The sequence below is a fragment of the Cutaneotrichosporon oleaginosum genome, assembly GCF_008065305.1.
Source record: "Cutaneotrichosporon oleaginosum strain ATCC 20508 chromosome Unknown ATCC20508_contig08, whole genome shotgun sequence".
In the NCBI taxonomy this organism is placed as follows: domain Eukaryota; kingdom Fungi; phylum Basidiomycota; class Tremellomycetes; order Trichosporonales; family Trichosporonaceae; genus Cutaneotrichosporon; species Cutaneotrichosporon oleaginosum.
The window spans coordinates 645,277-657,570 of NW_027072177.1; the positions used below are offsets into that span (position 1 = coordinate 645,277).

At 59.0% G+C, this 12,294-nt stretch overlaps 6 protein-coding genes across 6 annotated transcripts; 1 reads left to right on the plus strand and 5 right to left on the minus strand.

The window, feature by feature from the left end:
• Window positions 1–326: 326 nt before the first annotated feature.
• On the minus strand, window positions 327–653 carry COLE_07863 (40S ribosomal protein eS26; the record flags this gene model as incomplete). Its single annotated transcript, XM_018423170.2, has 1 exon — window positions 327–653. One exon carries the CDS (start codon window positions 651–653, stop codon window positions 327–329), a length of 327 nt encoding a protein of 108 aa, XP_018278837.1.
• An 806-nt stretch (window positions 654–1,459) lies between these two features.
• Window positions 1,460–2,458, minus strand: COLE_07864 (uncharacterized protein; the record flags this gene model as incomplete). The annotated part of the gene is made up of 1 exon (XM_018423171.2): window positions 1,460–2,458. One exon carries the CDS (start codon window positions 2,456–2,458, stop codon window positions 1,460–1,462), a length of 999 nt encoding a protein of 332 aa, XP_018278838.1.
• Window positions 2,459–2,687: 229 nt separating this feature from the next.
• COLE_07865 (uncharacterized protein) lies at window positions 2,688–5,760 on the minus strand (the record flags this gene model as incomplete). Its single annotated transcript, XM_018423172.2, has 3 exons — window positions 2,688–5,255; window positions 5,295–5,658; window positions 5,690–5,760. The coding sequence occupies 3 exons, from the start codon at window positions 5,758–5,760 to the stop codon at window positions 2,688–2,690; spliced, it is 3,003 nt and encodes a 1,000-aa protein (XP_018278839.2).
• Window positions 5,761–6,131: 371 nt separating this feature from the next.
• On the plus strand, window positions 6,132–9,081 carry COLE_07866 (uncharacterized protein; the record flags this gene model as incomplete). Its single annotated transcript, XM_018426676.2, has 8 exons — window positions 6,132–6,261; window positions 6,295–7,417; window positions 7,453–7,624; window positions 7,658–8,363; window positions 8,396–8,452; window positions 8,488–8,598; window positions 8,633–8,706; window positions 8,740–9,081. 8 exons carry the CDS (start codon window positions 6,132–6,134, stop codon window positions 9,079–9,081), a joined length of 2,715 nt encoding a protein of 904 aa, XP_018278840.1.
• A 239-nt stretch (window positions 9,082–9,320) lies between these two features.
• On the minus strand, window positions 9,321–10,341 carry COLE_07867 (uncharacterized protein; the record flags this gene model as incomplete). Its single annotated transcript, XM_065626581.1, has 4 exons — window positions 9,321–9,468; window positions 9,506–9,728; window positions 9,844–10,056; window positions 10,089–10,341. 4 exons carry the CDS (start codon window positions 10,339–10,341, stop codon window positions 9,321–9,323), a joined length of 837 nt encoding a protein of 278 aa, XP_065482144.1.
• A 523-nt stretch (window positions 10,342–10,864) lies between these two features.
• COLE_07868 (uncharacterized protein) lies at window positions 10,865–12,095 on the minus strand (the record flags this gene model as incomplete). The annotated part of the gene is made up of 7 exons (XM_018426006.2): window positions 10,865–11,020; window positions 11,052–11,294; window positions 11,328–11,389; window positions 11,423–11,632; window positions 11,664–11,773; window positions 11,813–11,997; window positions 12,030–12,095. The coding sequence occupies 7 exons, from the start codon at window positions 12,093–12,095 to the stop codon at window positions 10,865–10,867; spliced, it is 1,032 nt and encodes a 343-aa protein (XP_018278842.1).
• Window positions 12,096–12,294: the final 199 nt, after the last annotated feature.

The window sequence follows — 12,294 nt, forward strand, 5'->3', positions numbered from 1 at the left end:
CAGTGGGCCGCTTTCAGTCAATCCACGTAAGGATATGCAACTTGTTAATGAGCAGAGACTGTGTCGTCCATAGCTCGCCACTTGCTGCGCCCCAGTGGTGACCTCCAAGGTTCAGGACAGACGTGACCCTCAAAAAAATGTGATTTCCTACGCCGCTCGCGATCGCAGAGTCTTGCGCTCTCAAACTTTCTTCGCCGCTGACACCAAGCTCCGCAGCTCATTCCTGACCCACTGTCCCCATCTCCATTCCCACATTGTTCCCCCGCCCGAGTTTGCTCAGTGTAGGACTACTTCATCACGCTACGAGTCCCAAATCCCAGGCCGACTTAGGCAGTCTGCTGCTGGGCCTGCTTGGCGGCGATGGCGGCCGCGACGGCAGGGTTAACGCGCTTGCCGTCCTTGAAGATGGCGCGGGGAGGCGGGGCACGGTTCTTGCGCGAGTTGATGGCATTGGGCTTGTCCGAGCGCACGCGCACAACCTTGGCGTGGATCGCGCACGAGACGCAGTACACCAGGCGGATGTAGAGCTTGGGGAGGGCGTACTCGGCGTACACGGACGCGTCGGACATGTCACGGACGGCGGCGGCCTCGACCATGTTCTTGACCGAGTTGCGCTTGATGGCCTTGTCCTGGAGGTTAGTGGGGGCTGTCATGTAGATGTGCTGCTAGTCTGCAGGCTGGTCGGTGATGACAGGGCGGCAGGACACGAGAGCATCCAAGATGCAAAAGACGCCGGACTGAGTCATGGCGCTCGCCGCCTTCTTGCCAGCCTCGATCCTCGCTCCACCACCACACTGAGCCAGACCTGCAAACCTTCGACTCGTGGCTCACCTTGGCAACGGCACGCGCGCAGTTCGAGCAGCGGAGGAAGCGGACGTGTCCGCGTCCCTTCTTGTTACGGCCGTTTCCCCTGCGCTTCTTGGTCATTTCTGGAGTGAGCTTTTGTCGTTGTGTGCCAAGTCGGAGGCGCAGCGAGCGTGCGAAGAGGATGGGGGATGGATAAGTCGGAAGGGAGGGTAATAAGATGGTCGTCGCAGTGCTCGTCGCCGCAAATGTGTGCGCGCTCGCTGGCCTCGCTGGCTGTGTGGCTGTGGTGGATACCCACTGTGTAAGTGTTTTGAAGGTTGAGGAAGACGTTGGCCGCAGCTTCGAGGTCGACCACCCTCGCCCGGCTCGAGTTCAGGATCCACCCAGACGCTGTCGGCGCTAACACACGTGGCTTCGGAGTTTGTGGTTTGAGCCGGAATCAAATCGTGTCGGTCCACCGACTGGAGCTTGTTCGGTGAAATATTAGAGTAAGTCGAGGTCACGTGCTCAGCTCGAACTGCTCGCCCACTTTTGCCAGCGTGAGCCGCGACCGGTGGCCAGAGCGACGCGCAGCTTGTTGGAAGTCATGCATAACGAGATGAAGGAACTCGCGAAGCCTAAGACTGTAGCACTACTCCATATCACTTGCATACTACGGCTCCTGCATCACCTTGAGAGCCATGGTCGGTGGCACCTCGCCCTCCCAATCACGCCCACGCAGATACTCAGTCATACGGACTAGACGCAGCCCTCCCAAACACTGCTTTACCTCTGCCTCGACCTGCCCAGGATCGTGCCCCTGTTTCCGTGCCCTCTCTCTCGCTGACCGCGCGACTTCGCCTCGGAACGCGTGCTCAGATTCTCCTTCGTCCTCCACGACTGGCGGAGGCTCGCTTTCCTTCACAATACTCGCCTCGAGCCGCCCCTTCTCGTACACTCGCTCTTCCTCTTCCAAGACCTCGTTTGGCACGCCATATGCTTCGAGACCAACCAGGGTGAGCGTGTGCTCGCCCGAGCCCGCGTGCTCCGCGAGACACCTCAAGCGGCGCCATGCCAGTGCGGCCTCGATGTCAGGAGCCGGAAGGAGGATCTGGGTGGCATGCCCCTGCCACCCCCTCTGTGCGGGCTGAATGTCTTGGCGGCTTGTGACCAGCGTCGAGACGACAACGTCGGCATTCTCGTACACTTTACGGCGCATATGATGCCGCAGTGCGGGATAGACGGCGTCCACGAAGTGATTCCGCACCCGCACGACCAGTGTCTCGGGTCGTGCGCGCGAGAGGGTGCGGCACGGGTCGTCGGGCCATACGCCGTCGGGCTTCGTGAGGGAGACGCCGCGGTCGAAGGTAAGGACGACGCGCGAGAGGTTGGGAAGGTTGGGCGGGCCCGCGGCGTGGCACTCGTCGCAGGAGTGTTGGGCGTCAATGTAGAGCACGCGGGTATGAATGGCCCCAGGGGACTGGAGGGCACGGCGGAGGCGCAGGCCGCGGTGCCGGTCGTCGATTATCATTGTGTGGTATAGGTATGGCGTGAGGAGCATGTTCAACAGCGTGTTCACGCGAGTTAGCCTCGTGAGCGTAGGGTAAGGGAGGTGCGGGACGAGGAGGTGTGGCACATCCTCGGGATATGGCCAGAGCGTGGGCGTCGACATAGTGCGTACTTGGCGTTGTGAGTCGAGTGGCAATGAACTGAGTACATCTCTCGGGGGATGGATGTGGGGGCGGAGCCTTGTCGCTCCGCGGAATGTATCTGATCCCACCCCGCAGTGATCGAACAAGTGCCGGCCATGCTATTCATATGTCTCTCTTGCCAACAACGCGCTTTCCAACCTTTGCTCAAGCTAACTTTTGGTCTCGGGGACTTGGCCCTAACTCTACGGACTACGAGCCATACTCCTCAATGACACTACGCGGACGCACATACTCACCCAAGGCGACGTAGGGGATATCATACCCAAAGGCAGGCAGCGCCCCGAGGTCGAGACCCCTCTGGGTGCCAGTCCACTGTGGCGCCGCTGTCATGCCGAGCACTAGGACCCGCTGGCCGTACTTGTACTCTGGTGTGCCGAGTGCCAGACCGTTCTGCGCATCTAAGACGGAAATGAGGTCGGGCACGCCAGCGACCACCACCTCCTCTCCGGACGGTAGGAGGTGCTTGCAGTAAAGGTTCTCATTCTTGAACGGAATCCTCATTGTACCGCAGAAGGTCTCGCCCTGCAAGTCTTCCTCTTGCTCGCCCGGCGCAAGAGCAGTCACGGTGATTTCGCCATACGTGTGTCCCTTGTGAATATACCGCCCGAGGGCCGTAATCTTGCCCGCGAACAGAACGCGCGCAGCGGCGCTACCCCCTACCGCATCGACCAGGATGCGCCCTACGTCTCCGATTCGTGACTGCTTGGTTGCCAGAGAGACTGCCCGACCCAGCCGCCACGACTGTGAGACGGTGTTGCGCACAAGACTGTCTTGGCAGAATGCGCGCGGCAATGGACGGCACGCCACGTTGGCGTGGGTCCCCATTTCGACACAAGCGGCGCGTAGAACCCGATCGACATCTTTGTAGTGCTTCGCAGTCGTCATAAACATGTCTGAGCCGTCGCCCGACACCATGGCGTTCGGAAGCGTCATCTCGGCCCGCTCGCTCGTGTCAAACACCTGCACCGTCGTCTGCCAGCCAGTCGGGTACGCACGTCCCATAAAGTCCCCATCGATGATCGGCAAATTCAGATACTGGCTTGATCCAGCAAGCATGTTGAACATGCCATTGCTGCCGCCAATTTCCAGGGCGGCGAGGGCCGCGCAGTTCGTCTTCCCCATGAACTCGAGAAGTGCAGATATCGCTGCAGCCGGATCTCCACCGTCGAGGCGCTCGAGGACCACTTCCGGCGAGCCGATCCCCCCACCCCAGCACACGGACTTGTCGGCGCCAAGCGAGTCGATGTCGACCACGCGCACTTTCGCGCCGCTGCGCACGAGCTCGCGCACAGCTAGCATTGTCGTCGCCGGATTGCCCCCACCTCCTGTGCCAAGAATGTAGCAGCCGGTTGCGATCCACTCCAGGTCAAGCTCCGACAGGAACCACTCCCTGCCCTGGACGTTGGGGCGGTACTCGAGGATGTCGGCGGCGGTAAGGATGGGGTCGACGACCGGGAGCGCCAGCTTGCCGTTGGCAGTCGTGGCGGCGATAACAGGGGTCTGAGAATCCCAGGTTGGCGGCGGTGTCTCGTCCTCCTCTGAAAAGTCCTCGTCCTGCACTGCCGTGCCTGTCCACTCGCCAGCAGCCTTAACGTAGAATCGGCATCGGCCAGTAGTGTACGCGATCGGGATGGCTTCGCTCTCGACCACCACAGTACTGGCCACGTCGGCGCCGTTGGCGATCGCGCGCTGCACCGCCCTTGCCTCAACCATACGTTGCACCTCAGAGATTGACCTGCTGCTCGTATCCTCAAATGTGTCAACAATGGCGGAGATCTGCGCACAGGCCGCACCGACAGCATTAGCAGCTTCGTAGTGCGGGAAGCGGTGGACGCGGCTGACACCATGCAGCTCGTCTGGCACGAGAATGGCACCGCCACCCACCAGATACAGCGGAATGTCGGTCGCGCTCGTCTTCATGGTATCGACGACGAGCTCGATCATGGCTTTTATGCGGGCCTGCGCAGCCACGACATCATCTTGCAAAAGATGATCCACCCGTTGTGCGTCGCCAATGCAGTCGCCCCTGCCAGCCGCTACGACGATATCGGTTGCGGTCAGGGTGTCTCCTCCGAAGCACAGCGCGTCCTCGGTAATGCGGTACCCTACAGAATCTGGGCCAACGGTAGTCTTGCCGCCGCGCTTGCGCACACGCGACCCACCTCCAAGGCCGATAGACTCAACGTGCGGCATGGGGAAGTTGAGTCGCACCCCGCATAGTTGGTGGAAGGCCCCTGCCTGCCGTGGAAACCCTGTCGGGAGAAGCACGCCCACTTCCGTTGTCGTTCCACCCACGTCGACGACAAGGGCAGTCTCGCGAGCGCGATTTCCGCTGAGGCCTGCGAGGAAGTTGGCCCCACGCATGGAGTTGGTTGGGCCGGACGAGAAGGTGCGAATGGGCAACCGTACCGCCTGCGCACACGTCATAAGAGTCCCGTCGTTAGAAGTGAGAAAGAGCGGACAGGTGAGGCCTAGCGCGCCCGTCGACTCCTGGAACCCCTTCACGGTGCGAGCTGCGAAGGTGCGCAGTGCCGCGTTGAGGATCGTGGCATTCTCACGTTCGAGAAGCCCGATATTCCCCACCTCCTTAGAGATCGTGACGTACACGCCTGGCAGTTCTGCGGACACTATGTCCCGGACAAGCTCCTCTTGGCGATACATTGTGTCAATGGGAGAGTAGCAAGCGGAGATCGCGACAGACCGCACGCCGAGGCGCGCCATCTCGGCGCATGCCGCGCGGATCTCCAGTGGGTCCACCTACAGTCAGCTTGCAGTGCGCTATCGTAAAGGACTTACGGAAACAATTTCTGAGCCGTCAACTTGGAGCCCGCCCGCTGCGAAGAAGACAGGGCCCTCGAGCACAGCCCGAAGCTCGTAGGGGAATGATGCGAACGGTGGACAGAGGCGGGAGAATGGCCCACAGAGTCGGATGACGCCTACCCGATCAAGCTTGGCGACATCCCGCTCGACGAGGGAGTTCACGAAGCTTGTCGTCCCAATCGCGACGGCCTGGATCTGCCCGCAATCCACGGACGCCTTTTCCAATGCCGCAGCGATCGCAGCTTGAATACCACGCGTGACGTCGGGCGTGGTGGGCGCCTTGCACGCCGCGAGCACGGAGTTTGCGCACCCCGGGGTGAGGTCGAGGACCACGGCATCCCTGGGGTCAGAGTTGGGGGAGGAGCACTCACGTGTTTGTGCCGCCCACGTCGACACCGATGCGCAAGGGTGCGTTGGGTGAAGGAGCCGTCGGAATGGTCATTCTGGTCAGCGTAGATTGGGAGCAACATTGTGAGTAGTGGGAAGCTTTAGTAGCCCCAGCGTTTACGGTCAGCAGCTGCCTGCGAGGACCGCGGTGGCCAAGGCTGCAGTTGCCTCATGTTGTATGCAAGGAGGGGGTGGGCGGTGAGATGGGGAATGCAGACAAGTAGAAACTGAGCGCTCTCCCACACGCCCACATGCCCACATGCTGGCTGCCCACATCACCTTACGCTCCGCCCACATTCCTTCGTATCTCCTCCTGCGTGCAGTTGAACTCATCACCAGACATGAGCTTGTCACCGCCCACCCCCAGTTTGTGATTTCTCCACCCCCACCTGACCACTTCACCACCTCCTTACACATGCCCACAGCATGACCTTGAGGTCATCTGAATCGACGAACCCCTCTGAATCCGCGCCAGCACTCGAGCCGGCCTATTGTTGCTCGCACTGCCCGAAGACTTACACGCGGCGTGACTATCTGCAGCGGCACGAGCTGAATCGTGCGTCATTTGCGACGAGGGGCTGATTGACAGATACACAGCCGCAATCCGTGTGTCCTACGTGTGGCAAGGGGTTCGCACGGGGAGATGTGCTCCGGCGGCACATCGCGAGCTCCTGCAAGGCGCGGTCATCCCGTGAGCGCTCTGGGACAGAGACCCACGCAAGAACCTACCTCAAGCGGCGGAGACAGCGGTCTGCTGATAGCGTGACTGCCGATGCCACGAATCATATCCGGGAACGGAACCTTGGCCAACACTCCCCGCCTCGCGAGTTGGATATGCCACATTCAGACATGCGCCTGGACTCCTCGCATCGTGGCCTCTACCTCTCCAGCAGTAGCGACTTCGATGACGAAGGGCATATTGAATCACCCACCTTCACCCTGCCAATGTCTCCACCATCTCTGGTGACTTCGCAGCGCACGGACGCCATTGATATAGGCCGCTTGCCTCGTCGAGAAGATGCAGCATCGTATGATGTTCTGAGAGGTAACCGCTCTCTCGCGGGCACTCGCGTGGGCGCCCCATTTGTTCTATCCGAAAGAACAACGGACCATTACGACCCATGCACATTTGGCCCACGGCCAGCGCTCGCTCACCTTTGTCAACCCGGCGGCGACATTGACGCTGGGGCCGACGCCTTTGTGGTGGCCTCTCCACAGATAGCTGAGGTACCCATGGGCGCAGGTGATCCCACCAACGCCAGCGGCATGGACCACTTGTTCAACTGGCTATTTAGCATGACAAATATCGAGAACATCTCTGCTTGGGATGTGAGGACACCATCAGCGGGTCCAGCGAGATTGGAGGCTCCTCCACCGAATATGGCGCTGACATGGCCTTCTCGGGAGGAATCATTCGCAAATCGCCCCGTTTCGACGTCGAATGTGGAGCCTGTACAAGTCGCCGATACAACCTCGCACGAGGAAACACGCTCCTATCCCGCGCGTGCGCCGCATGCCGGCGGCCCACCCTTTCCTGCTTTTCCAGAGACGTGGGACAAGGCTGGCTGGCGACTGCCTCCCGAGAAAGAACTTATCGACGAACAGGCTCGCTCAGAGATGTGTGACCTGTTCGATGGCCCCGAGCGGGACTACTTCGCCGCGCCGGCATTCAGCATCGCACAGATGAAACTTTACCTCGAGATGTACTTCCTGTGAGCCCAGAAGTTATGGATACCGCTCACGACAGCAACTTCGCTCCCTTATACCCCATCGTGCATCGACCGTCACTCGGCTACCGCCGTCTGCCGCCTGACTTGCTCCTCACGATGTTATGCATTGGTACAGCATTCGCAGACGACCGCGCCGGCTTCAACATTGCGATGAAGCTCCACAAGCGATTACGGAATCGTGTTTGCGACGTGCGTATAGCACGCATACTGTACTCACGCCAGATGGCCGAAGCTGAACCCCGCGCTCCGCCTCATACGATCATGACAATTCTGCTCACAAACTACTTCTCGCGCTCGTACTGCAGCGTTAAGGAACATGCGGTTGCACAGATCTTTCACTCGTCCTCCATCGTGATGGCGCGCTTAGCCGGCTCGTTTCTCCCGACATTTACGTCACACCCGAGCCCAGTCGCGACCAATCCCCTCGATCACTGGCTGGCATGGGTGGAGCACGAAGAGCGCAAACGCGTCGGCTGGCTCGCCTTCATGATGGACACGGAGAACGCAGCCTTGTTCCGGCACTACCTGATAGTGCACTTTTTCTCCGTCCAGATTGACTGGCCTTGCCAGGACGACGTATGGGCGGCGCCCGATCCATTCGCTTGGTCAGACGCGCAGCGAAGTACGGTGCAGCCAGTGTGCTTCCGTGCAGCGCTTCACGAGATCGCCGCCCGTGGGACCGTCGCGCCCAACCTGTCCAAGACACACCTCTGGATCATGCTTCATGGACTCGTCAGCGTAAGCTGGACACTTCTTTGGAGGGACCTCGGCGATTTGAACATGGTGCGCGAGACAAAGATCCTACATTGGAAAAGTCTCCTGTGTCGTGCGTTCGAATCTCTGCGCGAACACATTCGGCTGCCTGCACGGCAGATGGAAGATGACGATATGTCAATCTCCTCGTCAGGGGTACCGCTAGCGCATCTGGGTAAACCTGGCTCAGACGTAAGCTTACATCAGGTCGGATCCTACTCCTCACGGACACAGAAGCGGTGAGGATCTACGCCGGCGCTGGAAGTAGGTTCTAGTCGCGCACTGGTCTGACGGCGCAGATATTGCTGGACGCCCTGTCCTGAGTGGTGAGTGGGTGAACGCTAGCACCTACGTTACGCAGTGGGCGCGCAGCGAAGACGGGACATACAGCTGTGCGACAGCTATCGAGCGTATGTACATGTAAAGTGGGCGGGCTCACACCAGTCCTCACGCAGCTGTTCAAGTGGTCCCACGAAGTGCGGTTCCAGACCGCTCCAAGCCTAGTTCCGTGGTGTATTGTGAGTTCCCCTTTGCACAGACACTGACAGCAGTACATTGCGTCTGTGGTGATCTGGGCATACTCGACTTCGCTCGATGGGGGTGTCGTGTTTGACGAGCCCTACATAATCCGAACGTCGCCAGTGCCGGAAGACCCTGCCGTTGAAAGCATCAAGATTGAGCCATCATTGGCACGTCGCGGAGCTCTCGCGTACCTCTCGCGCGTGGAAAATGACGTTGCCTACCTTTCTCACGTTGAAGGCAAGAATCGCTGCGGTGGTTTGTTGGCATACGCCGCACACTTGCTTGGTACGTTGGGTAGGGGCGTCATGGACGAGTCGAAGAGTGTTTTATTGGGCGTCCTGGCGCGGGGCCCAGAGCCGTTGTATCGGTAGTATGTTCCATGACATCGAACGCGTTCAGCCGTCCAAGTCCTTCCAATGTACATAGCATATTGTAATCCAAGCATCCTTGGCGCCTACTAACTCGAAGGCTCACGAATGTCTGTCACAATTCTGCAGACTTGGCGGCCTGCATTTCCTGGCAATCATTTCACCCAATTTCCGTTGCATTTCGCTCGGCAACAAGTATGGCTAATCAGAGTCATCCAGGTCCGCATAGTACTTGTAACCAATCACGTCCGACCAATCGCAATACCTGTGTCGAAGCCCCTTTGTGCTCTCGTAGATGGCTTCAATATCGTTGGGGGCGAGGGAGACAACATTGAGATTTTCTTCAATACGCCCAAGCGTGACCGACTTTGGAAGGACAGAGTGTCCCTCCTACAAGTCAGGTCTCATCTCCCAACTGATCACTCACCGACAGCTGAAGACTGATGAGCACGTTAGCGGAGCTAATACCATAGTTGTGCGCGATGCTTTTGACCACCTCATTTTCTTGGATCGCCGGCAACGTGTTTTGGTCTGCGTACGACGGATTCGTGTTCCCGAGCGGTGAATAGGCCGTGACGTGCATCCCGATCTGAAGTCAGCCCTGTAACGGTGCTCACCAAAACCTTTCGGTGGTAGGCCATGAAAGCGTTCTGTGGAAGGTAAGGGTGCCGCTCTAGCTGGAAGGCCTAATGGTCGCGGCAGCGAGGAGCCGCTCCAGCTCGCTCTTGGAAAAGTCTAGGTTAGATCAACCCTACCGTGACGCACTAGAGACGCCAATGTTACGCGCGAGTCCGGCATTCACGCAAGCCTCCATCGCCTTCCAGGTCTCAACATAGTCGACATCGACAACCTTGATTTCCTCTGTGTCCGGGTCCATTGCACAGGGATAGTGCATCAGCCACAGATCGACGTACTCCGTCCCGAGAGCAGCTAGAGACTTCTCGAGGGCCGGACGCACGTCCTTAGGACGGTGGTCGGCTGCCGTCAGCTCTCCTTCCGAGATAGCGTACTGTTCCACAGCTTAGTGGTGATCCAGATCTGGGACCGGGGGACCCCTGAAGCCGCTACCCCTGCACCCAAGGCCTCCTCGTTGGCATAAACAGTGGCCCCGTCGATGTGCCTGTAGCCTACGCTGAGGGCGTGAGCGACAGCACGCGAGAGCTGCTCCGGAGGGGCCTGCCAGCACCCAAGACCCAGTGAGGGCATGCGGTCACCCGAGGGTAGGGTAATGTGAGACGGTGGGGTCTCGAGGGTAGTGACCATTTGTGACGCTGGGATGGGGTTGTGACGCTCGGGTGACACGGCCAGCGGTGCATCTATTATCAGTTCGCGACTGGACGATAGGCTTCACTCCTCGTGTCATCCGTCAGTTGTTGCATAGAGGGATAACTGCGTGATTGTCAAATGGTGCCACATGCAACATGTCACATGTCATACACCATATGTGGATGTGGGCGAAGCAGGGTGGGGAGGGTGGGTGTGGGCAGCCGCTGGTTGCCGATTGCCGATAAGCGATTGTTAAATGCCGCGATTGCGCGCATGACCTCGTGAAGTGGGCTTAATGAGATGGAAGCCTTGGGTCCGATATCGCTAGTGTTGGAGTGGGGGCAGCCGACCGTGCTGCTTCGCTGGAGGTCTTGCCCGGCGTCGGTGCTACCTTCGACATTACCGGCGGTCTCTCACTGGTTGAGCATGGCATTCATGAGACCCTCATATCAAGTTTCCGACAAAACGCTGGTACATCGCCTATTTGTACTAAGAGTTGAAAGCAAGCTCTGCTCGGGCATTAAGCCGAGCCATTGATACCGGAGCCAACGTATGTTGCGTTGAGGCGCATGTTAACGTACTCTCCAGCTGTGATAGGGGCGTACTTCTTCGGGTTCTCGGGTCCAAACGTGCCAGGGAGCGCGTCGATCGTCATGTCTGCGTTGGCGGAGCAGAACTGGAGTCAGATCAAATAAAGAAAGACGTACGTAGGGGATGCTGAAGCGCTCCCGAGTCATCTCCTCATCCTCGGGGCGACGTGGCGGTGCTCGTACGCGATGTAGGGTCGAGTGAAGTTCGTCATTGCTCCAGCGCATGAGGAAGTCGCCGATGTTGAATACAACTGCACCCTTGATGGGCGGGGCCGGGATGAATATACCGGGGTGCGAGGGAGACTCCACCTCGAGTCCGCCCACGTCGTCTTGGAATAGGAAAGTGCACGTCGAGAAATCCTTCCCATCAGCGGGTGTGGTGTGTGTGCTCACCGTGTGCGCGCCAATGCGACCTTTTTCGCCCGACTCAAAGACGCTCCAAGGAGCTGAGGGATCTGATTAGGTATGTCTAGCAGGTATAAGCTCACAGTGGAGCAGGCGAAGCTGGTTGTCCCCGTCCGTGTGGTATCGGTCGAAGAAGTCAGTCGGGACGTGCGGCATGCCCAAGGCAAGCGCATGCAGCACCTTCATTTGCAGGGCGCGCCCGATGCTCATAAAATGCTCGCAACCGGCCCGGAAACCAGGAAGGTAATGCTCTTCAATCCAAACGTTCTGGCAACGCGGCGAGTGGTCTGAGCCTTCTGTTAGCTCGGCGGAAGAGGGCCGCACCCATGTCGAAGCTTTCCTTGAAATCGGCGCCCTTGCCGCGCAGCTCGTGGAGCCTGGCCTCGTCAAAGACCATCTGCGACACTTGCTCAACCCCAACGCCAGAGTATCCGCTCGGAGTCAGCTCCCCTACGTAAAGCAAAGCAACGTACCGGTGCTGGTCCCCACGCGGGGGATGCGGTGCGGTCATCTTGACTTCGTACGGGAGCTCGAAAAACTTCTTCGACCATGAGAACATTGCGTCGACCTCGTCCTGGGGTACTCCCGTGTTTACGAGGTATGCGAAACCGATGTCGCGGCATGCTGCATAAAAGTCCTCGCTGATCTGTTTGGCGCGCTGAATTAGAATAACTCTCAACAGTAGCTCACCTCGCCAGTGCCGTCTCCAAAGCCGTCAAAGTCGATAATGGGAATTCCTGCCTCCTGGATGGTCATGGTCTTTCAGTAGTGGTTAGCGGATTCGAGGCGCCTCCTAATATCCATTTAGAGGTGAGTTTTGGGAGGAAGCGTCACGAGCTCATCCCACACCTCTGCGCGTTTGGGCCCACACGCCCACATGCCCACCCCCACCTTCCACCGCCCACGTCGCCCACACGTCCCACATCGCCCACATCCCCACAACCGAATCGTGTTC